The 27,091-nt window shown below is 38.9% G+C and overlaps 1 protein-coding gene across 2 annotated transcripts in view; it reads left to right on the forward strand.

Moving 5' to 3' along the window:
• The first annotated feature begins 10,197 nt into the window (after window positions 1-10,197).
• The window catches only part of tgfbr3 (transforming growth factor, beta receptor III), a 71,036-nt gene continuing 54,142 nt past the window's right edge, over window positions 10,198-27,091 (forward strand). For both annotated transcript variants that reach the window (XM_063466097.1, XM_063466098.1), the window contains exons 1-2: window positions 10,198-10,379; window positions 15,205-15,382. In XM_063466097.1, coding sequence (XP_063322167.1) covers window positions 15,322-15,382 — 61 coding nt within the window. In that variant the 5' untranslated portion in view covers window positions 10,198-10,379; window positions 15,205-15,321. The remainder of the gene's footprint in view (window positions 10,380-15,204; window positions 15,383-27,091) is intronic.

Genomic DNA, 27,091 nt, shown 5'->3' on the forward strand with positions numbered 1-27,091 from the left:
CTTTTGTTCTTTACTGGTTTTACTTTCTCTGACACACCATATGCCAAGTTATCAGCCAAATGATCATTGGGAATTACCTCCTTTGATTCCCGGTCAACCTGCGTTACTTTTTTTCATAGATTCAAGTGAAGAAATTTGAACAGGGCATCTTTTTGCAGCAGGCTGCAAGTAAGAAGGTGAGTAAAGATACAACTCATCCCTTAAGTAAGGTGCCTTTTTGATGCTTAAATGATTCATAGGTCGATGTTATAACAAACAAAAAATCCCCTGAAAATGGTCAGGTACAAGAATTGTACTGAAATTGAGTTAAAAGACAGCCAATGTCCATAGAAATAGTTTAAAGGGCCTTTGGAAAGCCTGGAGAGCTATTGCTGAATACCAAGAAAGTCTGTGTGCGTGGAAGTAAAATATCGACAAATTAGGGGCAACTCACGACTTATGCACAGTACTAGGCATCAATATCGTAAATTTAAATTAAATATTTAATATTAAATATGTATTATTTCTCTACCGATTAAAGTGCGTCACGTCATCTGCTTTTAAGCAACGAGCAGCCAGGATCTTGGAGGGATGCACAGGAGCGCGTCTCTCGCCCTCTCTGTCCAACCAATACATGGCAGGCACATTTGTGGGACCCATAAAACCAGTTTCAGTCACGCCCACCGGTTAGTCTGCCTGCCTGCTAACGTTACCAACAGTCGGTGTACTATACCAAATAAAATAACCGCAGTTGCCGCGTTTTGCAGTGTACTAACGGGGCAATTTAAGTAGCAGCATTTTGTATTTTATGCACTAACAACCCCGATAATGTGCTAATGCTCCCGGATGAGTTTGGTCGTCAGCGCTAGGAAGTTAAACGCTTTCTATTTCTCATCTCTGCACATTTTAGCAGTTGAATCTTGCACAAAAAAACCCCTTAACAGCTAGTTTGTAAATTATTTTCTTATTTTTAACGCAAGTCGCTTTAGGCAAACATTTAGCGCGGCTAAGCGCGCTAATGTCTAGCTAGCGTTAACCGAAGTGTTTAGAAGCGGTCACGTTTCATTAGTCTTCCTATCAGTTTGTTGACTTTTATAGAAGTCCAACATATTGGGAAAAAAATTCACCAACCATAATACAAGTTTACTCTGGTTATCATCATCATCACTACCTTAGTCGTCGTCTTTGTCGTGCTAACAAACATTACCTTACGAGATTTCGCGGAATCCTGAGTTCAACTCTTCGGTAGTGGACGTTTCTACGGCAACCACCTCAAATTTATACACCTCTGTTCAAGACTCCAGACTTGATTGGCCTACATTCTACCTACCCTTGTTTTTCTTTGAAAGACTTTTAAAAAATGACATTAAAATCACCATCACACAGCCTCCTGCAAAGTGTTTAGCTAACTGTTTTTCTCTTTGAACCATGAGTTACAGATTTATGTTGAGCGTTCCCAACAAAATGGTAACTCGATAACATCCCAGTACATTATCAGTTGCTTCCGCTGAGCAACTCCTGCAGATAATAATGTCACTCGCCTGGTTTGTTAGCCTGCGAAAGCGGGCTGCGGACTTGTGGTAACTGTGGGGGGAAACGTGCCTGTGGAACACCGGGAACACAAAACTGGGATCTGGGCGGAGCGATGAGTTCACGGGGTGACTCAGAAACGGAAAATTTGCATTCATTAAACAGAACTAAGCTACAAAACAATTCTCAGCAGCGAACATCCCTTATGTTACGTCTACTTGATTTATTAAGCGATTTTGTCCATCGTCTTCGTGTTTTTTTAAGTATATTTATAAGGAAACAACTTGAATTACGCGCCTTTACTCAAAGTTTTCATTTTATTTTTTGTACTTTTGAAAATGCAACGAGACATTATAATTTCTAATTAATAGTAAACAGTTTTAAGGGCTTTTCTTAGTTGTGAAAGGAAAGTGGAAAATATTAGAGGGCTTGAGGTGAATGTGACTTTTACAAGGATCACCTGAAGCAGACATAACTTTACTTCCTGTGAAATAGAAACAGGCCTTGAATTTAAGTTGAAGTTGAGTTAACATTTAAAAATAACAAAATTGGTGTTATTAAGTACGAACAATTTTAGAACAAGACTTCAATGAGTTTGAGTGTGTCTATGCAGTGACAATAAAAATTGCCAGGATTGGGTCAAATTTCTTCATTGTGTAATGCAATTTTGTGTAATACAAATTTGTCCAGAATTCACCAAACATCCCCCCTTTAAATATTTCCAAGCTTGTGTTTAAAATGAGTTTTGTGCCAAATGAAATGCTGAAATCTAATTACCCCTATTAAAAGGTGGAGGCTGTAGGCTACTATACCACAACAAGTAGATTGCTGCTTCTTTGGTGGAATTTCTTCTTCCTGCTGCTGCTCTTTTTAATGAAAGGAGAACTTTGCTGTTATAATTCAAGTGGTGCATGTTTTCAATTATGTTTTAAATTTTCATTTATTTCATTAATTAATTTAGTGGCAATATTATTTCTAATTATTCTTTTCCTTATTATTGAACTTGAATGGTCAACTCAGTGCTTTTAGGTATGTAGACATGGTGAAGATGACCTGCTGAAGTTCAAACTGAGCATCAGAATGGGGAAGAAAGGTGATTTAAGTGACTTTAAACATGCATGATTGTCGGTATCAGACAGGCTGGTTTTGAGTATTTCAGAATCTGTTGATCTACTTTGATTTTCGCTCTAGGATTTACAGAGAATGGTCCAGAAATGTCAAGTGAGCAGCAGTTTTCTGGTTGAAAATACCTTATTAATGTCTGAGGTCAGAGAAGAATGGCCAGACTGCTTTATGCCGATATAAAACAGAGGAGCTACATTAGCAAAGGTCAAACTGGGTGCCACTCCTGTCATCTAAGAAAAAGAAATTAAGGCTCCTGTTTACACAGGCTCCACAAAAACTGGGCAGAAGATTGTAGATCAGCATTGTTTTGCTTTGTTTTATTACATTTTGTAGTCTTTTACTGCCTTTGGCATTGTAAACCTAGCACCGGTTTTTATGTTCTTCCATGTTAAGTACATTGAGTTTGCTTCTAATGAAATCTGATATATAGATAAAATTGCCACTGTGATTAGAAAATTGTGAAAATTTACCTGGTCTAATGAGTTCCAATTTGTAGTGGAATATTCGGATGGTAGAGAGCATCGATCCATCCAGCCTTGTATCCATGGTTTAGGCTCGTGAAGGTGGCATAATGATATAGGGGATATATTACATCTTGGACTACTTTGTACCACATGGTCATCATTTAAACTCCATGGTCACAATGTTGCTGATGCTGATGCTATCCCATTTATGACTTCAGTATAGCCTTCTCATGGCTGTTTCCAGCAGACTAATGCACCATGTCACAAAACTCAGTTAATCTCAAATTGGTTTCTTGAACATGATGAGTTCACTATTCTGAGATGGCCTCCTCAGTCACCAGATCTCAATCCAATGGAGCACCTCTGGGATGTGGTTGAGCAGGAGATTTGCATCATGGATCTGTAGCTGCAAATCTGCTGCAACTACACAATGCTATGACGTTAGTATGGACCAAAACTCTGAGGAATGATTCAGTTACCTTTATCATCTTGTTAAATCTGTACCATGACGAATGAGTGTAGTCCTGAAGTCAAAAGTGGGAACAACCTGGCACTACTAAAGTGTACCTAATGAAGTGGCCGGTGAGTGTATTTGTGCATGCATTTTTATATGTAAATTACCTGGGTTTTTTTCTAAGGTAATTTGGAAAATATTGCATTTTTAGAGTCTTTTAGCTTGTCAGTAAAAAGGAGTATAAAACTAATTCGACATTAGTCACTTGCACCTTTTTTCCACAAGATGGAGCCATGGCCAAAAATGTGTGGTGAAATTAAACGGCTTCGAGTGCAAAAGGAGGTGGCATATCGCTTTGCTTTATGTCCCTCATGCCCACAAATTATTTAACTGGAATATTCACATTTTTGTTTAAGTGTAACTGTGAAACTATTGGCTGTCATTTAAACATCTGGAAGTAAACTCAGAACATTAACATCAGTTTGTTTTTTGGAGGCTTTAGTCTTTTCTAAAGGCTCACTTGTATATCTTTGTAGGTAAAAGAGATTTTTGACTGCAGTCTAAAGTGAAAACACGTGTTTACATGTATATTGTAATTTATATAGCATCAAACTAAATTTAAATGCAAGAAATAGACCTTTGAGGAACTGAGGCAGAAAGGGGTGTTAAACAGTCTCCAGTATACCAATAAAAGACCAAATGCAAGGAAGTTCAGAAAGTGAAAGGTATAGGCAGGCAGAATGAGTTTTGAATCTGAGCGTAAATACTGACACAGTGTGAGTTCCCCTGACAATTACCGGAAGCTTGTTGAGAAGGGAGGAGGTCATAAAGGAAAAGGTTCTGCCCTGCCCATGTTTCAAAAGTGAGGAGAAACAACGGGTATTTGTTTTTGAATGAACAAACATAAACTTCTCAAAAGAAGTGAGGGAACAGACACTGTTTACACATTTAACTGCTTCTAATCAGAAGTCAAATAGCTTTAATGCTACTTCATGTTACTTGGAAAGTACTTGTCATAGTATTTTCAGGAAAGGCTTTACATCTGGTTTACCACATTCCAAACCTTTAGTGATCCTAGGTGACGCACTGTTCTGTATTAGCTAAGCAAATGTTAAATAATCAGGATTAACTCTAATTCAAACAACAACACATCAAGACAGACATGATGGTTAATATAACTTACATAAATACCAAAATGACTAGAAAATTTCCATTTTATAAAATTGAGTATTTATGCATTAAATACAATTTGAGGCTTGCACTCTTACTAAACCGTGGCATTATTACTTTGCTTAAAACTTAATTTACCACCTAAGAGGATTCTAAATTCAGTAGCAACTCCAAAGCTATAAGGCAATAAATAATATTTGGCTCTATTCATAAGACAATAAACATCTTTTCCCTGTAATTCCAGTGGGATTCTAATCCAAAATTCATACACAGCATAAATAAAAGCCTGACAACAATCAGCCAGGAAATGACGATCTTATTAAAAGTGTTCTAATTCTAAATCATTTGAAAACTATAGAGTTGAAATATAGCCATGCTACATTAATTTTATTCTCAGTAGTTGGGCTGAGAATGTCTCGTGTTTGGTAACCCTTGAAAAATGTTGGCGGGTTGCCTTTTAATAACCGATATGGCCTGTTCCTGGAGCAGGGTTTAGTAAAGGATGGCACTTTTCTTACCTCTGCTTGTGCTGCATGTATTACTATTTTTAATGGTCTAACTCCTTCACTGAAGAGCAGAAAAACATGCTGAGCAAATCCCTACCTTGCTCTATACCATCCATAAGAGGGCAACAGAATCCATATTTTTATTATGCTACACTTTATGTTGTGTAAATAAAATGCAATTTCTTATTTTTCAGCCCATTTTCCAGTTCAAAATGGGAATAAGAAATACTTAAAAGAACCTTTGAACTAAATCTACTAAATCTCCTGTTGTGCATCACATTTAAACTGAGTGACAGAAATCACCACAAAACTCTGTTGTTTTTCTAAAGAAAATTGCAAATTACAGGGAACCTCTAATGCAACTCTGGTAAAATGAAAGTGTATTGCCTTTTAATAACAGATATGAGATGATCTCTAAGAGGTCAACAATTTTTTTTTTCCAGCTGACCTTTAAACTATATGTGAGATTGACAGAATGTATTTCTTATGTCTATTTTGTTTACCTTTATTCAAATAGTTAAAAAATAACCTGGAAAAATTTGAATATAATTAAAATCTTTGAATAAACAACATACTAAATGAAAGTCTAAACTTTTGAGCACATTGAGGGACTTCAGAATCTCATATGTAAGTTTACTGGCCATGCCCGGAGGGAGAAGTGCTGCCGATCTGTCTGGTTGCTTAATAGCTACGTTAAATTAACATTACAAGAAGACTTTTACTGTGCTTTCACAGCTGACTACCTTGGAGAAAAAAAATACATGTGCAGATTTTTGTGTTCACCTGCTGCATTATTGTCCTCATATGTTGTTACCAGATGGAATATCCATTCATCTAACTTAAGATGTCTGGAGTGGTCTAGCAGCATTTGGTTTGGTTTTAAAATGAATTAAAAGCAATAGGCCACATTTAAATAGAAATCAGATGTGTTTCTGCAATGATTTAGGAGAAAACCCCCAGTTTTACCATAAAACTAGTGCTCTACAGTAATGAAAGCCCTCTCATCTTTCCTGCTACTGATAGGTATTTGAAGTCAAAGTGAGAACATGTGAGATGCTGTCCTGGTCAGTAGTCAAAGACACCATGCTGTACCAAGAGCCAGCTGGAATGAGGCTTTAACGTTGGCTTTGCCTTTTTTTGTGGCCTTTGTGTGACTGAGAAAATGTGGGGCAGAAAATCCCTCTTCACTCTGTCCATCTGATAACACACTGCAATCCAAGTCAACAGCAGTCCAATAACAGCCCTGCTCAAACGTTTGGAGTGTCCAAAAAACATTGCTGAACCAAGGACAACGCAAGGGGGACTATCACTGTGATAATAACTTATTCTTTTCATTCAAAAAATATTGTTTCAACCCAATTCAAGATAAAGTATTATCAGAGAAAAAAGTCTTGTCTTGCATAAAGTACATCTGATTTTGGTCTTTTTGCAATACTTACAGAAGCAAATATTTGACCCTCTTTAGAACAGTGGCTATACCTGTACAATGGAGGTGTCTAATTGTTCTTATATTTCTGAGATGACTGGAGAAAATATTGACTACTGAGATGCAATGTGTTTGAAAGTGGGGGTGTGGGGCACACTGATTCTGGTCTTGTCAGGTGAAAGTACACTTCATAAAACCTTCATTGCTGTTCCGTTAACAACGGAAAAGCACAATACTCTGAAATACTGATATCTGATGTGTTGTAGTTATACTTCACTACTAATAGTGTTTTGTGACACTTATTTTTTGCGTTTATCCACGTTGTAAAGGATATTGAAAAGGTTGCGCTTTAAACTTGACCACTTCATATTCTGCATATATTTATTACTCTCTTCATTCTGGCTTTAAACACATTAATCTGCTTTTGTCATCTTTTGAAAGATTACCTTTGCCATAAAAAAGAAATTATCCTTCCAGTATAAAAAGAAAATCATTGTCTGTGTCCTTGAAACATCCTGTAAAGAAGCCGAACAAAAGAGTTTATTATGGTAAGTCCATTACTTAACATATCTGTATATGTAATTTATATTTACTTGTAAGAATACATTAACCACATACAGCAGTGATAGAAAATAGCAATACAGCAAAAATGAACATGTGAATGAACAGATTGTCTAAAACTGTAATTTTTCTTTTGTGTGTAATGCAATTCAGCCAAGATCACTTATTATTTCATGCGGTGACACTTGGTGGCACTCAAAGTAGAGCAATATTAGTGAAAAGCATGGTTGGTCTTGACAGGTAGAGCAATCAACTGGGTCAATAAAGAGTCAAGAACAGGAGTTACATTAATGGAAAGTGAAGAAGCTTCAGATTGCTCATATCTTTGATGCACCGTTACACTTTCTATTCCCCTTCATCTCAGCTGTATTCACAACCCTAACACAGTGTAAATAAACAAAGTGGAACACTTTAACGGAGACATGCATATGTATGAGATGTAAAATAATTTGATCCCTTTGAGCGTTTCCTTGTCAACTCTCAAAAGCAGCACATCAGTGTGTTTTTGTGTGTTTTCCACAACAAAAGTTTCCTTCCCTCTTGTCACAGGTGCCATCTCATTAGTGGTGAATCACTAAGCTGACATTTATGTTGTACCAAGTCACACAGCATCTCCTTTTTGCTGGGAGTCTGATATCACAGCAGAGCAATTCGGTGTTTGTTTAGCAGCGTACGAGAGATTTCACACGCAGGAATCGCTCCACACACAGTTTAGTGCTTGTGATGGGGGTTGCAGGGTGCTGAAATAAAAAGGATGTGACAAAAAAATTCTTGTGAGAGCTGTAAAAGAAAAAAAACAAAAACAAAAAACTTCCTAATATTAGAAACCGCTTCAAAACATTTAAACATACAAATGACTGAGATGATAAATATGAAACTAATACATAATAATACTATCTTTATTTCTAATGAAATGATCACAACAACAACAAAAAAAACCCCAGTCAAAATATCAAAATTACCAAATGTTTTCCCAGCATGTTACTCGTGTTTTATGTACAGGCATCTTAAATTCATAACGGTTAATGAATGCCATTTTAGAATGGCCGTCTCATGTTTGCTCTACTTCACATGGAAAGCAATATTTCACAGAGTGGAGAATGTTTTTTTTGCATTTTCTTTTTGTCATTTTGCTTAACAAAAGGAATTTAAAGTATGTAGGCCCAAAGGCATCACATCAGTCACACTCTAACCTCTAAACTGTCTTTGTTTGAGGCCCTCTTGTGGTCTTTGATCACTATCTGGTGACATCAGATCTCCCATTCACCATAAAAAACATTCACTCCAGTCAAATGGCACATTTAAAGTAAAACCTCAGGACTTGATCTCTTGACCTTGACCTCTGCACTGATGGGATTTGATGGCTCTGTTATGCTTTTGGGGCGTGTTTTGGTGAAATGGTCCTTGGTCCCCCTAGTGTGAAGGATCCTTGTAAATAAACACAGAATTTGACTCCCTGTGATGAAACATTTCTGTCCATGTAGGAGGATAACTGCCTCCGCCCTTAGGCCATGAGTGGTCACTGAATGATTTCATCAGCATGAAAGTTATGTGCCATACCTACCCTGCCATCCGTCCTGTGTCAGCTGGCCTAAAAGCTGTTCTGGGAAAATTTGCTAGCCTGATACTTTCCCAAAACACTTCCCAAAACTGGATTTTCTTTCATTTGTCACTATCTTTAGGCAAAGAAAACAGACAAATTACTCCATCAGTGAACATCTAATGTTTTTCCTGTAGTAATTATAGTAATTTTTGCTAAGTAGTCATCATCATGTGACAATGAACTAATTCAAAAAGGTAGACAACTTTATGTTTTTTTTGGGTGAGAGACTTCATGAGATGTTTAGTGACTGCATCTTTAGCCCAGTGGGCATTTCAGACACTGTGCAGTGCAACCAGTCACTGCTGCTCTCAATCTGCTGACGGTAATTTCCTATCCATTACACTTTCAGAGTGCTTATATAAATAATAAACCCAAACTGAGTGCATATGGTCTTTTTCACAGCAGACATAGTAGGAAATAGTAGGAAAAGCATAGACGTTCTTCAACATTAATGATGGCGCTAATGTATTCAAATGCGTAATGGTCCTGAACATAAAGCAGCTAGAATAGAATTCAGCTGTCATAACAGCATTTTTTTATATACCTGCTCTTTTGATTTGGCTTAAAGTACAATCAGGTTGGATGGGTTATGAATTCCTCACATCACGTTGCAGCGATACTGTGGTTTTTTCTGTTTGTATGCTTTTTGGATAGCACACATCCAAAAAGCATACACATCAGACACAGATTGGATAATTTAGACATTATTTGAACTGTACAACCATTCCGACAACTTCTGGATTTCCTGCAGCAGTGGTCTTTTCACAAAAATATTATTGTTCTTTAGCAAGTCACTGGAATACCAAGTCATATGTTATAAATCATGGTATTTTGTAAAACTGTAATTGCACAATATCCTATACATGGAGATTTTTAATAAACTGGACATTACATGCCAAAGGATTACACAGAAACACCCTACCGCCAAACACCTTTATTACCACAATTATTTTCATGACTCAAAACAAAGTCCTCTTGCTGCAGCAAAAGGTGCACATCAAACAGAAGTCTTGATTAACCAGATATTTTTATTACCTGTTATAATAGGCCTCCATGTAGATAAAGATCACTCTATTGGCCTATGTGGTGAGATTGACCTGAAGCAAGCCTATACAGCCTATACAGTTACAGTCTTTATGTTTCATATGGGACTGAAGGGTCCTTTTGAGATATTAAAGTTACACACTCTCACATGTGTGTGCGATCACTTAAGGACCTTGTGATCCTCCTGCAGGGGCTCCTGAGCAGACCGTGCACCCTGCTTTGGGAAGCTCTGCAGCAGCAGCTCAGCCTCCTCCCTCCAGGCCCCGCCCCCAGATGAAGCCCTCAGTAAAAAGGCAGACAGATAGTAGTAAACTGTTAGAAACTTTGAGCGAGTGCGGTTGTTTGAACACAAAGTGATAAAATATCCCGTCGACATCGTTCAGTGTGATTTTTATTTACTACATCAAAAATAACTGCGCGAATGTGCAGCCGAAATAACGACGTTGATATCCGCATCCACCGCTGCGACCTCAACTTCAACCAAGTTTACTTGGGCATTTTCTGAAGACTCTGCATGGTATGTCCGCTTGTTTTCAAGACCTAAGGCTTTGACTAGATAACGCTTAGCTTGTGTCCAGAAGATACGGTTTATGTAAAGAATGTCAAGCAGCACTGTGGGTGTGAATCCCTTGAAAATGCTGTTTACAGTTACAGTGTACTTAGCCGCTCAAAACTCCAGCAGAACATCTGTCATGATTCCGCTGACATGCTCTCCTGCTTTCTGTTGTTGAAGCTACGGGCTAACAGCACGGAGCTCTTGCTTAAATTTTCTTTGTTGCTGGTTTGGTTGTGTTTCATAAGAAAGCTGCTTTAAAGAAAAACACAGGTAAACATTGAGTGAAGTATTCCCTTCAGATTGACAACAGCGCGATACTGTGTGCGCGCGCGCACGGGTGTGCTTTCTCTTCTCAGCCGCGCGCTTCTGTGGGCACAAACGTGACTGACAGCGCAAGAAGTTTAGAGAAAAACTTAAGCGTGTCAACACGTGTCTTTCATACACTGGATTAAAATGGACAGGACTACTGTGGCAGTCACGGTGTACTTGTATGTTATGGTTGCTCATGTTTAGGATATTTTCTCTACTCTTTTAGCTTGCTTCGTTTAATTTTTACTAACCTCACACATCCAGACGGTGAGTTCAGGGATATTACTGCAACCACATATATTTTTTTATTATAGATTAATTTCTTAAAACTCCAAAATCATGAGGTATTTTATTTGCATTTTATCTGGGCAGCACAGTGGTGAAGCGGTTAGCCTCACACAAAGAGGGTTTCTGGTTCGAACCCTCCGACTAGCTGGGGCCTGTCTGCAAGGAGTTTGCATGTTCTCCTGTTTGCATGGGTTCTCTCCGGCCTCTCCGACTCCTTCTCACAGTTCACAGACATGCCTTTTAGGTTAGGCTGATGATTCTAAATTGTCCATAAGTGTGATTGTTTGTTTATCTCTCTCTGTGCTTGTTTATCGCCCTGTGATGGACTGGCAATCCCTCCCTCTCAGTGTCGGCTGGCATAGACTCCAACCCCCTTCTGTGCTACATTGGATAAAAAATAATGAAAATGAAATTGAAAAATGGATGTATGTTTACATAAATAGATGGAACATTTTGTAAGCCATCTTTTAAGTTTTAAGACCAGTCTGGAGATAAGATCGCCAGTGCTGTCATAAAAATATGTTTTTAAAATGTTTTGTTGATAGAATATTCAAGTCTGTTAAAGTTTTTGTTAACCAAGTGGCTGAAAATTCATTAATTATAGTAAAACAGAGTTATTGCTTTTACTCTGTGCCAACCGATTGTGTTTACATGCCACCCACCAAAGGCCCATTTCAATGCAGGATAAACCCTGATACTGTCTAAGGGGAAAATTAGACATTGTGACATTTTATCTGTAACATTAATACATTAACAGGGGAACACAGTCTCAGATCAAAACTGAGAAAAGTCTGCCAGCTGCTATACAGAAACAGTTGCGGCTTACTTTACCAACTCTATTTGATTAGCAACAAAAATATAGCTTGATGTCACCAAAAACACAGTACAAACTACCGCAGACAGTTTTGCACTACCCTAAGACAATCTTAAAATATTTATCATATGTGGATACCTAACAGTTGCAGTTATTGCTGTATTTGTTTGTCAAACAATTGAAAATTGGTGTTGTTATTGATGTTATCTTTACTAAAAAATATATGCATCTTAATCTTTAGTCATTTTTTACCCACAGCGTTAAACATGTTTTTGAATATTTTGAGGGGTATTGGTATCGACTTTGAAATTGCAGTATCGTGACAGTCCATAGACACTGAAAGTGCAGAAGAGCTCACTATGGTTCATTCAGAAGCTCATATGACCACATGATTTTCAAAATGACTTATGAGTATTAATCCTGAGTATCTTACTCATACACCACAAGATGCAGTATATAACACAGGCCTGAGCCTTTGTGTTATTGCTCTCTTTGCGCATGGCTTTGCGATTACAGGAACCCTGTAAATGCCCTCGGGTCTTGACATCGCTTAACTGCAGCGTATGCATACGTGATGACACAGATATAAGCCAGGCCTTTAACACTTAACTGACCACAAGTATTCAGCTTGGTTTCACTGATGTTCAGTACGTTCAGTCTGGGGTCTGCATGCTATAATGTACTTTCCAGATTCTCTTTGAGAGAAATACTTTGCTCGGCTTAGACAGTCAGGGTTGAGAAGAAGTCACATGAGGTGATTTGAGTTGTTGCTGCAACAAAACCATCACCATAGCATGGAGGTAAAACCTTCTCCAACCCAAAACAGCTTTAAAAGGCTATGACTAAATCTTTTGCACATAGGTTTTCAGAAGCTGTTTTACCACCAGCTTTCTTAGTATTCTAACCCAGTGCAAATGTGATTCCAACCATAGATACATCAAAAGAGCTACACACTGTTTTAAGTAAAGAAGGTCGCCTTTGATTTGGTCTTTGCTTCCCAAAAGGTATTGCAACACAGTTTAGCTTTGTTTAGTCAGTGAGGAGATGAAGGTCAAGGAGCGGCATAAATCAAACAGAGCGCTCTGGCTCTCACTGACAAGCTGAAAGTGTAATATTTGTCATGATCTTCCAAAATGACTTCCCAGCCCTTGCAGCTGCCACACAGTGAAAGGCCCTTTTGTCCTGTGCAAGCTGCTTGCACTGCAGAGTGATGCACCTCAGTACTTTGTGCATCACTTCCTATATACACTGTATAGTTCACCACAGGTTATATAGATGCACATGTGTTTCTTCCACACAGCTCTATACTAGTTAGAGACAGTGTCTTTAAAGTGTGAGCACCTGCAGTTCTTGTTACAATACTTCTAACATGACAGCAGTTTCACTTTTCTTGCCACAAAGAGTCAGACATCACTCAGAGAAGAAATTTGCACAACGTTTTCTGCGGACCATATCTTTCTAGAGAAATGTTTTGATTGTATCTACAGAACATACTCACATAACAACTGAGAATTAGACAGAGCTAAAAGGATTCTTCGGAACAAGTTTGCACCAAATAAATCTTTCAGAAGTCCACGTTTTAATCTTGATTTACCCTTTGAAAAACAACGAGCTGGATTATTGGAAATGGAAAAGCTTGCTTGCTTTCATTTGGATATATTAGGTTCCAAATGTACTGTTTTTATTAATACTTGTCAGAATGTAAGAACAGCATGGCCATGTGTTCCTTATCTGCTTCGCTGCTGAAGTTGTTCTGTGCTTCTCTGGTCTGACTCTTATAATGCACTGTTTTGAAGGCATCTTTCTGCTGCTGATACTGGAATTTATAACCTTGATAAAATGCATTAAAATATACTTGTAATAGCCGTGTCTGCAGCTGCAGATATCACACAGCTGTTTTTGCAAGATGGACTTCGTGGTCAAAAGCACCTGCTCATCTGAGCCTAACTCCTGACTCAATCATTCCTGCCTCATTCATTTTTTCTCTAAAAAGAAAAAGGAACAAGTATAATTACAATTATACTGCTAAATCAAAGATTTGATCAAAATCAATAAAAAAATGAAAATGAATTCTTAATTATTGCAAAAGAATTTACAAAATATAATGATTCTACATTTCATGATGAGTCTAAAAATATCAAAAAGCATTTAAGCTGCAAGCCTCTTATAATGGGTTTTTCCCAAAGGTAGTAGCTGACATCTTTGGGTTGGTTTTGCCAGCAGACACACTGACATTGCACGCTACTGAGTCCTTTTTGACAACCTTATATGGCCAGTGAATGTTACTTTTACCCTTTTCTTTCATAAGCTTATTTATCCACTTGCATGTCAACCATCTGTAGCTTTGCGACACTTAACACTTGGGAAATGCGTTTGTGTTGTTCGGTTTATTTAAACTGAAAAGTGAAACCTAGACAGGTGACCTTTTTGATTGATTCAGACTAGAAATCAGTTTTGGTTTCTTGTTTTTTCCGCCACTCTTGAGTCATTGGCACTGCTTACATACTCCACCACCTTTGCCACGGAAGGAAGGGGAATGTGGTTATAGTGGCAGAATTTTTTTTTTCAGTTTTATCAACTAGAATAAAACAATTTAATTTTTCACTGTACAAAAATCACTTTCATAATTAAACTTTACACCCTTTTCCTTTCTATGCAAGATGATTAGGATTTTTCCTTCTGTCACTTTGACTTTTAAGGTTTGTTTTAAAGCTGTTCAAGGTCTGTTCAGTGGAATAGCCATTTCAGATTACTTAAATGGCATACTGTATATATGAAGTTTCTAGCAAAAATAGATGCGCTTTGCATTGTGACTTTAGTTAATGGAGTTATGCATCACTTCCTTCAGCAAATGCTCCATTTATTTAACGTTTTGTCTGAGAGAAACTCTGTAAAATTCTGGATATTCTTTGTTTATAAATGTACATGAATTTCTTTTTTCCCCTTGTCATAGCCGTCACTGTTTACACTTAGATTAAGTTAAAGCTTCAGTCAGAGTCATGGTAATTAGTGCGGTGGTACTAAGCTGCTTACTCAAGACCCCACTAGAGTTTCCTGACTCTTTAAATTAAAGTGTGTTAATAACCTGTGGCGTGTTCTGGACTGTTAACACCCAGCAAGTCAATCATCCATCCCAAACTACTTGCACACTCTAACAGGCTTGGAAGGTGTGTGCAGCATGGTCCTTTGAAGCATGCATAACCTCCAATTAACCCTCCCAGATTAATCCCCTGGTCTCCTAAGTGCCTCTCTCCTTGTCTCATCTCGTCACTCCCACGCTGTATATTAAGCAGAGCCCAGTTCCCTGCTGTTTGTAAATGCTTTAATTGAACCTGCTTCTTCTGGTTGACGTCTTTTATTTTTGTTCACTTGCAGCTGGAGCCTGAACGTGGCTTTCTGCAGACCCATTCTCAAGAAGGGAAACCTTTGTGAGACGCTGGAGAACGGCCAGTTCATCCACTTTTATCATACTGGAATCTGCAGAATAATAAAATGGCTACAAGGTCCCATATTCCCTTGATGCTTCTTGCAATATGTTGCCTGGTATCTGCAGGTATGTTTATTTCATTTCAAGCCACTTCCTATGCTTTTCGTGTGAGACTAGGTGTTATCAGATATATGTGTGTTTGTTTGTATCTATATAAGTGGTTGGGCCGGAAGAGCAAAACCATCTCCTAAACCAAAGTTTGCTTCATACTTCAGTTTGTGAACCATGATTTTAGTTTATAGCATTAGAGGAGATAAATAATAAAAAATAAACCCTGATAGTTTACTTGTTACTTTAAAGTGCATAATTTAGCTCGGTGTTAACAACTCCAGTATGGTTTTGGAAGATGGAACTTATTAATTATTCGGAATGTTTGGCTCTGCTTCAGAATTGTTGTAATCATACAAACTTTGCAAAAATCCTTATGGTGTTATGGTGTTGAAACATTGTGGTGTCAAAATGTTGCCTATGCTATGGGATTTTCCACCCTTCTCCCAGCATGCCTTTCTAGACAGTGCTTGTCAGAGTCATGAGTAAGGGGGATTTATACTAAAGAAAGTGCTGACAAGTTCGATCTGAGAATACAAAACACTCAGCAGGCCTATGTGTATCTGTCAGATTGGGTGGAATGAGACTCAGATTCTGCCAAGTACTCCGTAATTCACAGCAGTGATACAGACAAACCAAAGAGAGAGAAAATAGCTAAGTAAACTGCTACACAGGTGGTTGTATGTGCTACAGGTTGACAGTTTTTAAAAACTCGAGAGGCTGTCGAAAAACTTCGCAAAAAACACTCGACACAGGCTTGGCTTCTCATTTTAACTTCTTCTCCCCCTATATCAACCCTTATGTGGTGATATTATCTGAATGGTGACACCTATCGTTCGGAGAATACTGCAGCGGCTTCCTGTGCCGTAACCATGAGTATAAATACAAGTTTCTGTGAAACGTGGGTATACTGCGGCCTTTAGACTTCCAAAAACAGTCCTGCCACACAGAGAGTCAAGTCTCTGGAGTCATATCAGCTCTTTGAGACTTTGCTTTGGTACACTTGAGCAGTACAAAGGAAAAAAAAGGCATTATCATGCTAAAATGCACACAATGACAATTATAATAGTCTGATATTAAAAGATTACATTTATCTTCTTCTCTTAGCATTTTTGCTGCTCTTTAAAAAACAAACTCTGTACATGTTAATTCTGCATGTTGTTTAAAGACAGAGCATTGTCTCATATGAATATTGATGGATGAATACTCAAAGAGGATCAGCAAAATTTATAGAGTACATCATGAGGGGGCAAGAATGCCTGTGACAATTTTATTCTCACCTTAAAAAGCATCTGCTGGTGGTGATGTCTCCTGGACAATTCCTAGATGTGGTGTTCTGATCATGTCCAACTGGGAGGAGTCCCAGGGAAGAGCAAGGGCATGCTGGGGAGATTAAATCTCTGTAGAGATGTTATCTCTTGGTAATGACTCAGTGTTTCTCCAGAAGAGCTGGAGAGTGGTGTAGGAATCTCTTTTTAAACTGCTGTATGGACCAGACCTGGATGGCAGAGGACATGGATGCATGGATCTATGAAGACATCAGAATAAATCCCCTTGGAAGCATAAAAACCTGTCAGTTTCACAGGTGTGGAGAAACTGGAATGGCAATTTGGCAACTGGTAGCCAGTAACTTTTTAAAGAATCACACTGAAAACCAAAATATTTGAATTTTTTTTATATATATATATAATTATATATATATAGACCAAATTAAAAAAATATATCTAATCCACCATGGATCTTCCTCTGGGGAACATGAATGTCTTCAGCAGATTTTGTGTCAATTAGTTTGTAAAATGTAGAGAAATTGGGTACTAGAATGAGTTTCTGGGAATTTTGCTAAAACCCTAACAATGTCAACCTATTTGCAGTCTCAGATCCATCACGATTTATCTTTACTAATGAAGATAAAGTGGCACGAAAGAAGGCATGAATATTTGCACCACTTTTTTTCCCTCAATATCCAAACAGGATACAAGAAAACTGCATATGCTTAGAAATTCAAGGGAATAAAACAATCCTAATAGTGTTAAACTAAAAATCTCTGGTCCAGTATTATCGGTACCAAATTTCAAGACAGTACCTTGAAAATTGTTGGGAGAATTGTTGATGTTCTGTTTCGGGTGAGTAGTCAGCGGTTGTGGCCACATCTGTGTTGACTAGAAGTGGGTGGAGTTTCAAGTAGTTGTGGAGTTGGCCATGAGAGGTAATTAGAGGAACTTTCGTTGCTTTTACATCTACACTGGCTGCAAAGTTCAACTGTGGGTTTCTTTGTTTGGTAAATTGAACAAATCCCATAGTGTACTGACCCAATCCTGACACTTAGCCCTACAGTTTGATGACAAATCTGTCACGCTGACTTGAAAGGAGCACAAACCATATTCAGATTCAAGTGTTCGTTCCGTTTTGTCTCTTTTTTACAATGTAAGATGTCCTGTTTACAGAAAGCAGTTTCACAATGTACGGCTCTCGACTTGAACTCACTCCAGATTTAGACTGCAGTATCCCGTTTTGTTTTTCTGTGGCAGCACAGGAATAATGTGTGGTTCGCATTTTTCATAGTTTCAGTCTGATTGCCGCCATAGGTAATTATTGTAAAAGTTCTTCTCTTATTCTCTGGGGGCTTGAACCGCACTCCAGAGAGCTGACTCTTACTCAGACAATAGCAAGTTAGTGAATATGTGTTGTGGGTAGAGCAAGCATAATTTCTGCCACAATGCCAGGATCTCCAACACAATGAAGTCCCATACGAAGTTTTCCTCTAAATTCTTCCTCACACGGTAAGACGCATTGTTATACTAAGTCACAAGGGACAGATATTTACAGTTTGACAACCAAATGCCCTTTCCTCCAAAGAGTATTGGCAGTGACTGTATTCACTGATTTACTGGCAAATGATTTGTTTTTTTGGGGGGGTTGTTTTCTATCATTTAAGGGAAAACGTATGCCAAATAGCACATTCAGAACATTATCCTTTTTGCTTTCTGCCAAATATTTTTTAAAACTGCCACTGAGAAACTTATCAGTTTTTCTTTACCCCAAACCACATCACGGACACTCCACACCACATCAGCCTCTTTCTTTCACCTCTCTCTCTTTTACTGTCTATTCCTACTATCGCACAGCATCTGTGTAAACAGTCACATCTGCCCTTAAACTTGTCAGGAGTGCTCTTACGTAATGTTTAGATTAGTCTGCAATGAGTCTTCTTTCAGCGTAATGCAATCCAGGTTCTGAGCCTCCCATAACTCTTAAAAGTCAGACTGAGAGCACCTTGATGTCCATATTTCAATACTGTGCTCTGCTGCTTCACTCTGCTGTTTATAAGTTGTTTGTTTTTTTTTCTCCCTCAATATGATCGCTGCCATTTTGTGGTTGCGTATCCTAAGCATGCCATAATGGTAATTTTGTGACATTGGGGCTGACTGTGGATTTTACAGTGAAATAAAGTCTTTCAGGAGCCACGCCAGATATTAATTTGAGACAGTTGCCAAAAACAGCTCCGGCAGGATGCTGGTTACACTGGAGGCACAAGGCCGGGGTGTTGGCTAACTGAAAAACACACCAGCGTTATTGAGTGCAAAAGCACTTTCTCTCTTATTGTCTATCCTGATTTTACTTATGAGGTGGCTTGATGGATGACCAAGCTATTAGTGCAAATTTGTCTCCAGCGATTCATTGTAGAACCACGTAGACTGTTAAATAAAACGAGAGAGAATTTTGGAGCTGTGCTCATATTCAGAGTCCATATGTTCGCTTTCAGCTTTACATTAGAGTAAACAACTTCTCTCAGTCTGCATTTTTCTATACTCCTGGCAGATGCGAGTCACTGCGGTGCCAAAAGTGGTTGTAACTTTTTTTTCTCTCCACAGTTGAGCAAAAGGTTTGTCTGTGTATCCACAGTGCTTTCTTAGGGCCAGCAAGAGTCAGGACTGCCAGAGAGCATTGTGCAACCGCTGTAATCTGAGAGGTGGGGTAGCCAGGGGGAGGAGAGAAGTAAGCGCAGCCGTGGGTCGTCTGGTCCAAATCGACACACTCCACACACGCACGGCGTGCCAAACCGACAAAGTCCCTTCCAGCATGCTAAACCAGATGTTGCCCTGTGATTCATGTGAGGAGCCGGAGCAGCGCAGCGCAGAGGCAGTGTGCTGCTACGCTGAGTGGTTGGGATGTTTACATAGCAACGGGTGTCCTGAGTCTGTCTAATTACAGATCTACTCTCCCCCATGGTGAAGCCTTTATCTTAACGGTGCTGTCAAGTAGGAGGCAGTCATTGCGGCCCTGTGTGTTTATAGCTTTTACTTATGAATGAAGGGAACCGCAGTATTACCCAGTTTAATTAACAGTGTAAAGTGTGTAAAGTGATTGGTGGAGTATTTAGTTTGATTTACTAACTCATATACTAGCTTTTTTGAAAGCAGACTCTCACCAACACATGGAAGAGTGCCTAAGTGAAGTGCAGCAGACAAGTTTCTACAGACACAAGATCTTCTATGTCTGTCATTTCTTATCAGCATCCCGTTAAGAGGATGCTTACGTAAATCTGAAGGAGTCAACCAAATCCCGCCCCCAACCCTCTCTCTTCCCCTCTCTCGCTCTCACTCTCTCCATAGTTCCAGTAAGCAGGCGTGTAAATAATTTTGGTCAGAGCCAGTAATGGGAGACAGCTGGGGTGATCGTGCGCTTTCCATTGTGTTTAACAGCCCCGTGGAAAAAAAAAAAAAAAAAAAAATCTGGAGAGTAAGAGTAAGAAAGTTATGTGGAGTGTGACTTCATTGAAGAATGAGAGAGTAATAGTAAAAAATTGGACTCCCTTTGTTCTGATAACCTACGGAAGCAGCAAGAAAAAATATTTTGGGCTATCACATTATATTGTTTGAGGTGTCTTTTTTTTATTAAGTGTAGTTTCATCACTTTGCAAAGATGCCAAATTTAGGCGTATGACTCCAAAAATCCTGATATGGGATGCAAAGTGAAGGCCTCCAGGTTGTGTCTTTCAACAGACTCATCCCTCCTGGGGCCTCACCTTCCCCACTCCTTTTCCACCAGATGAGTCCTGATGAAAGACCATGTCGCAGTTTTGGAATAATCCCTTGGAAAACAGGAGTGACTTCCAAAAAATGACAGTAAGACCTTCAGAGCTTGATCCGTGCTATAGATCACAAACACACATGCTTTCCACTTGATTTTCAGAATTTGACAGAGAGTAGTTCTGAAGTAGCTTGTAGTGAGCTGTTATACACTTAAAAAAGCACTGTAATAGTGCATCTGCAAAACAGAAAACAAGAAAAAAATCCTAAGATTTCTTCTGCTTATCCAATTCAAGGGAGGCTGGAGCTCATTTCAGCTGCATGATTATTGATTTATTTGTTGAAAATCTTCTTTGCTTATTCATTGTCTGTTGTCCTCTCTAACTGGCCAATTATTCATCACACTTTCTGTTTTTTAACTGTCCAGTTAAGAGGCCCTCCTAAGCCTCCTTTGTGCGTGTTAATACATGAGACAACATGGCACTTGACAAGTCATTTTTCTTCTTTGCCCTCCCCTTTGTAAAGTTGAAGAAGCCCAGTGGAATGTAGTCTCTTCCAGTGTGTGTGAAAATGCCGTCTGACTTGCCCTTTCCACCTCTTTGGCTCTCTTGCACTGGGCTCACTTACTGGCACAAAGGCCCAGCATTGTTTCAGTCTTTGCCTTCTGTTGATGGCAGCCTGCTGCTTCTCAAAAGCCCCTGTTATCACATATGAGTGATGATAGTTCTATAAAATATCACAAGAACAAAGACATTTTTGGGCTGCTATATGATTGATTAAACAAGTTCCTTATTATTTATTGCTTTAGCAAATTCCCCTCCAAATATGCCTAACTAGGCAAGGCTTATGATTTTAACGGGTAAGTAAGGGTGTGTGCCTGTGTAAATTCAGATGTCAGATTGAGGAGGCTAAGGATGGCTCATCTTGATACCTAGAAACACTTTCCTTGTGATCCTGATCAGCATGCTGGCTCCCAGTTTTTCTTTTTTTGTCTATAGTCTATTTAACGCACTCTTTCAAATATCGAAATTATTTTTAGATTGTTGTCTCTTTGTATAACAGGGACATTGTGGTTATTGAACTAAAACACCGTACCTTAACTTAAACATTTCATCTCCACCTGATCCCCAGTCCATCTGCCAGATTTATTTTTTTATTAAATCTGTTGGGTGGATTGTATTAAATACTTTACATTGAGAGTTCTGGCAAAGCAGATGATCCAGCACAAATGAAATGAGTCTGATATCTAGTGGGACAAGAAGAAAGACCCCAGGGCACACCTCTCTGCTTCCACAACTACATATAAATCTTTGTGAATGCAGACGATGTGGCTGCTCCCAAACCCCTGCCAAGCTGTTGTCAAAAACACGGCTTTTGAAGGCATCTGTGATTGATGAGAAAGCTGCCCTGGGAGCAGCAAGACAGACATTTCTCTCCATTGCATGGTAAATGCTGTACTGCTTGGGTAGTTTCAGTACTGCTGAGAACTGATTTGTGCTGGGTTGGCTGATGGCTGTTGCATGCCACTTATGGTATTTCAGTATAACAGGCTGTAGCAATGCTTGTGTTGCTGTTGTTATAGCATTATAGGACTCTTCCTTCTTGCATTTTTGTTGTTTACTGTTACTGTATTATTTTGTGTATAATTCTCAGCTGATGTTATCTATTAAAGATAAGGTAAGCTAGCCTATATTAGTCCCAGAGTTGGGAAATTCACAACTACTTTAAATATATATGAAAAGCCACTTCTTGTTTCTCGATTGAGTTGACAACTTCTTTGCTTTGATGTTATGGGTCCAGACAGCACATGTCAGCACCCATCAGTAAAGACATACAGTGGTAGCACAGCTAGTAAAGTCTTTAGTCATATGCACATATGCTCGGTCTCTCCCAGCTGTCTCACTTTACACAGTGGCTCCTGTGTTCCTCTGGGAATTAGCCTTGTCTTCCATCTCTTCAAAGACCTCTGATTTATGGCTGCATGGAGAGGTAGGGAGAAATGTACCCGCTTCTATCTTGCCTGCTTGCCTGTGGCTTCATATGCTGCTTGTAAGTGGTCATGTTTTTTTGTTTTTTTTTGATCACTTACCAACATGTGCCTCCTGCATCTGTCAGGGCTGATGAATAATGACCAGTCTCACTATCAGTACCTAGTATGTTATATACTACATAAATCATAGCTACAATAAGCTGTTTAGTATCTTTTCAGATCTGCATTTACAAAGAAAAACCTTCTAACTTAAACATGACCAAACTTTGCAACATCAACACCCATAACATTCTTAAAGAGTGTTTCTCTCATCTCTTCTTTACTTTTTTACATCTATTGGTCATTAGAAATGATGATACTGATATATCAGAAAATAGCTAAGAGACATTGCAATTTAAATTCAGTTCAGTTTAATTCATTTGTATTTATACATTGCTAAATAAATTGATTTATATTGTAAGGTAGACCCTACAATAATACAACAGAGAAAAACCCCTATGAGCAAGTGCTTTGGCCACAGTGGGAAGGAAAAACTCCCTTTTAACAGGAAGAAACCTCCAGCAGAACCAGGCTCAGGCAGTGGTGGCCATCTGCTGTGACCAGTCGGGTGAGGGGGGGAAGACAAAACAAAAGACATGCTGTGGAAGAGGGCCAGAGATTAATAGTAAGTAGTGGCTCAACGCAGAGAGGTATATAAAAATATAGTGAGTGAAGAAGCAAATCGGAAATCCTTCTATTCATAATTTAAAGAATCTTGAATAAAAGAATCCTGCCCCCAAAAAGCTAATCAGCAACCCAACTATGAAAAATGTTATCCATTTATGTTGCATGTATAGTTGATGCATAGTGCAGTAGAGGTTTCAGGTTTCAACAGGCTCAGCTGTGTGGTGACAGGCTTACGGTATCTATAATGTGAATTAGAATATTTTATTAAGAATTCTGGTGGGATTATCCAAATATGCTCATGATGCTGGCAGTCTGGTTCGAGCTGCTTATAAACCTCTAATGCCGTCTATGTTTGTACATATGTTATATGTAGAAGTATAACCTGCAGTGGGAAAGCATTGTAAATCTTATTTTTGGGCATACTCACCAAACTTTTGGAGAGGTTTGCATGAGGTCTGAACTGTTTTTTATATGCCAATCACTACTGAAATTCAAGTTTTGGCTCCCTCCTCATTAATTAGATACATGGTTGTATTAACTGTTAAAACGGTGGCCAAGTGGCAAAACTTGTTTCTAGAAGGACCAGTCAAATGAGTCACTTACCTGAACCCATTTCTTTCTCTGTAATTATTTGGTAGATTGATGTCTTATATTATGCTATTTAGATCGTTATGCAATGTACAGTGCCTTCGGGGAGTCATCTGATTAAGTCTGCATTCATTCCACCACAAGACACTTGTCTTAAAAATACAGCAACAGTTAAAAAGAACCATCTTCAGTGACAAGAACAAAGAAGTCCTTCACCATGTTGGGTCTTGATATGCACTGCTTTGAGTCAGTTTGGGATCATTTGAAGAGACAGAAGTGATTAAGGCATATGAACTCTGGTTACTGCCTGACGCATGTTAGCAGCCCCAAAGAGTCGTTTGGTCATTAACCCTCTCAAGGCAGGCGTTGCCGATTTGCAACAGTTAAAAACTAACAACCTGATTACCCCACATACATATTTTATGAGTTTTTTTTACTCAGAAGTACCACTGCAGGACTTGGTTGTGCATTAGCAACAAAAACTTAATTTGAGCCTGAGAGGGTTATAGGTGTTCTTTGCAGTTCAGGCCTGACGACTGTGGAATTCTCTGCCTGAAGATCGCAAGCAGTTAAACTCTGACATCTCTTTGCAAAAACTATTTTTGTTGTTTGGCTTTTTCTAACTGCTAATGCTTTTCAGAAACTTCACCCTATTTTTAATGTGCAGTATTTGTTTTTTTCTGGTTATATTAAAATAATTTTTACTCTATGAAATCCATTTTCCACTTATTGAAGTTTCTTATTGTTTAGCACTTTGTAACATTATTTTTAACTTAAGTGTACTTAAGTTAAAAATGGCGCTAGTAGTAAGTATTGATCTGGTTTAAAGCAAGTTTCCCTTTATTTGGACACTCTTGAACATACACCTTCAAGAATGATATGACCATACTTGCCTTTCAGCGTCGAAGTTTACATCCAAAAGAAAGGTAATTTATTATCTCAACACCTGTTAACATACTTAGGAACTAAAAGAAGCTTTGCCTGCATATCCTTACTCCCTTCAAACAGTAGATAAAATATAATCCAGTGAAATGAGTGTCTGTTTTAGCTGTGTTTTCTACTGTATGCCAGCTGCTGAGATGAATCTACCAATAAAGACTGTTTGGGTGATATTGAGTTACAGACAGATTTGTGGGATATCTAACTTCAGACTTCACACTTTGATGGCGAAGTTTATGACTTCCCTAATGGCGTTCAGGCTCTCCCCTGCCCCTCCTCTCTTCATCCTATTCCAGCTTCCTCCTCTCATGCCTCCAAGTTTTACAGTCCAGAGATAAATCCTTTTCATAGGAGGGCCGGTGAAGTGAACTTACACTACCCTTATGAAAGGCTTTACTCACTTCCTGTAGTAGTGGCTCAAGGTTCAGGGGTGAGTGGGCTGTGCTTATGTCAACACTGCAGAGCTAGTGATTCTTTAGTCCAAACCCCCTTAGGAAAACAAAAGCGGGTAGAATATTATGTTCTCTAAACTGGTTTTTAAGGTTCATGGTCCATGGGAATTATGCCTTGCAGTAAGAAGGAAAGATATAACAATTCATTTAATCCCATTCCCAGGGGAACTGGCATATCTTAAAGATACACCTCTATGCTTCTTCATACATTTTAATTGACTTGGCTTTTTCTTAACATTATTCCACGGCTCTATTGTCTATCTATGTAGTGAATGTGTGTGTTAACGTGTGAAGTTCTCCGCAGTGCTGCTGCCTTACTTTTGCATTTGAAGAAACACAGTCAGAATTGTTGAAGAAATACTGGGAACTGAATGAGGATGTGTACACACACAGGGGAAAGGTTCTGTATGTTTATCTTTGGAAATGGCTTTGTGGGAATATCAGATTTGTCCCTAACTGGCACACGGACTGACATCACTTCCTGTACCCAAGTGGTTGGCTCTGTGCCATGCTGTGGAAAGCAACAAAGTGCATTCTGTGGAAACAGGGGCGTATATTTCTTTGTATGGTAGAAGAGGGCTGTGACGTCAGATGCACCACTCACAGGGGGTAGTTTTCTAATTGTAAAAATACATATACATGTTTCACAATCTTGACTGTGTCTGGGCTGACTGAACGGACTCAAGTGGAGACGGAAAGATTGAAATGAACGGTCTTTTATTTACAAACACCAAGTAAACTATATACAAAGTGTGGGGAAAGATCAGTGGCCCCGGGGATCCAAGGAAAGGGTCTCTTCACTCGCTTGGTGCTCCACGCTCCACACACGCACACTCGCTCCGCTCTCGTACTCCAACACGCTCCACGCAAAAACTCGCCACACTGCTCAGTCAAACACTCACGCTCGGGAATTCAAGAAAGGCTCAAGGGACGGGCCCAGGGAAATCTAATTACAAACAGGAAGTCAAAGCCAGGCTTACACTAACGTGAGTCTGTACAACAGTCCAACGATGAGAAGCTCTGAGCCACCACCTTAAGTAGTGCCCACGAAACTGCTGGATGGTGAGCCTCAGGTGTGTAATTGCCTGCAGGTGTGTGGCCAAATGCAGGAGCTTGTGGTGAGCTCCGCCTAGGCAGGGAGGAGGCAGGAAAGGTAGAGAGAGCGAGAGCGAAACAAAAACAATAACACATGTAGCCTGAATGAGTCAGCCGGACAGCCACAGGGACTATGACAGAAGAAGTTTGTCTACATGAATAAATTGGTCATTAAAGGAGCAAACATCATTAACAACCTGCCTTTTTTAGCTTAGGGTTGTTTGGATAAACAAAGACATTTGAAATCATCATCCTGGACATTAGAATCACCAGACACGCCACGATACGATATTATCACGACATTATACACACTCACGAAACAATATTATTTTGATTTTTAGCATTTTCCAATGTGCTGAGTATTGCAATAACATATATTGCGATTTACCATCTTTTTCATCTGCAAATTATTCTTTAAGAGTTCAGCTCTGTCAGTATCTATTTTACAGAATACGACCAAGTCTTACTTTAACTGTTTGTTTGCTGAAAAATGAGATTATCAAGCATACTAAAACTGTCTCTAAAGCCTTGCATAAATGTTATCATACGACAGTCAGGTATCAGTCTGCAATTTGATTGAGGTCATGTTGGCAGTTAAATTCAATGTGTTTCCGATAATACAGCAATTAACTGTGATGAATCATCGAACATCACATATCTGTTGATGTCTATGTAGACAAAAATTCAAATTTAACAGGAATTCACATTTAACCATTACATTTTTGCTCACCAACTGGCGTGCTTTATAGGACTATGAACTAGAATACGACTAGCTGGCAGGCAGTTGAGTTAAGTGCCCTCAAGTGTGCTCATTAACAAACACTTACTCAGACTGATGGGAACATGTTGGCAATCTGTCTGCATTTAAAAATTAGATAGCAATTATTTGCAAACCTTCAAAGATCTCTCTGAAAGTTACTGCAGTCAGTCTAGGTCTACTGTTTACAGAAAGGTTGTCTCCTATCTG

Source organism: Pelmatolapia mariae, linkage group LG23 (genome assembly GCF_036321145.2).
Source record: "Pelmatolapia mariae isolate MD_Pm_ZW linkage group LG23, Pm_UMD_F_2, whole genome shotgun sequence".
Lineage (NCBI taxonomy): Eukaryota > Metazoa > Chordata > Actinopteri > Cichliformes > Cichlidae > Pelmatolapia > Pelmatolapia mariae.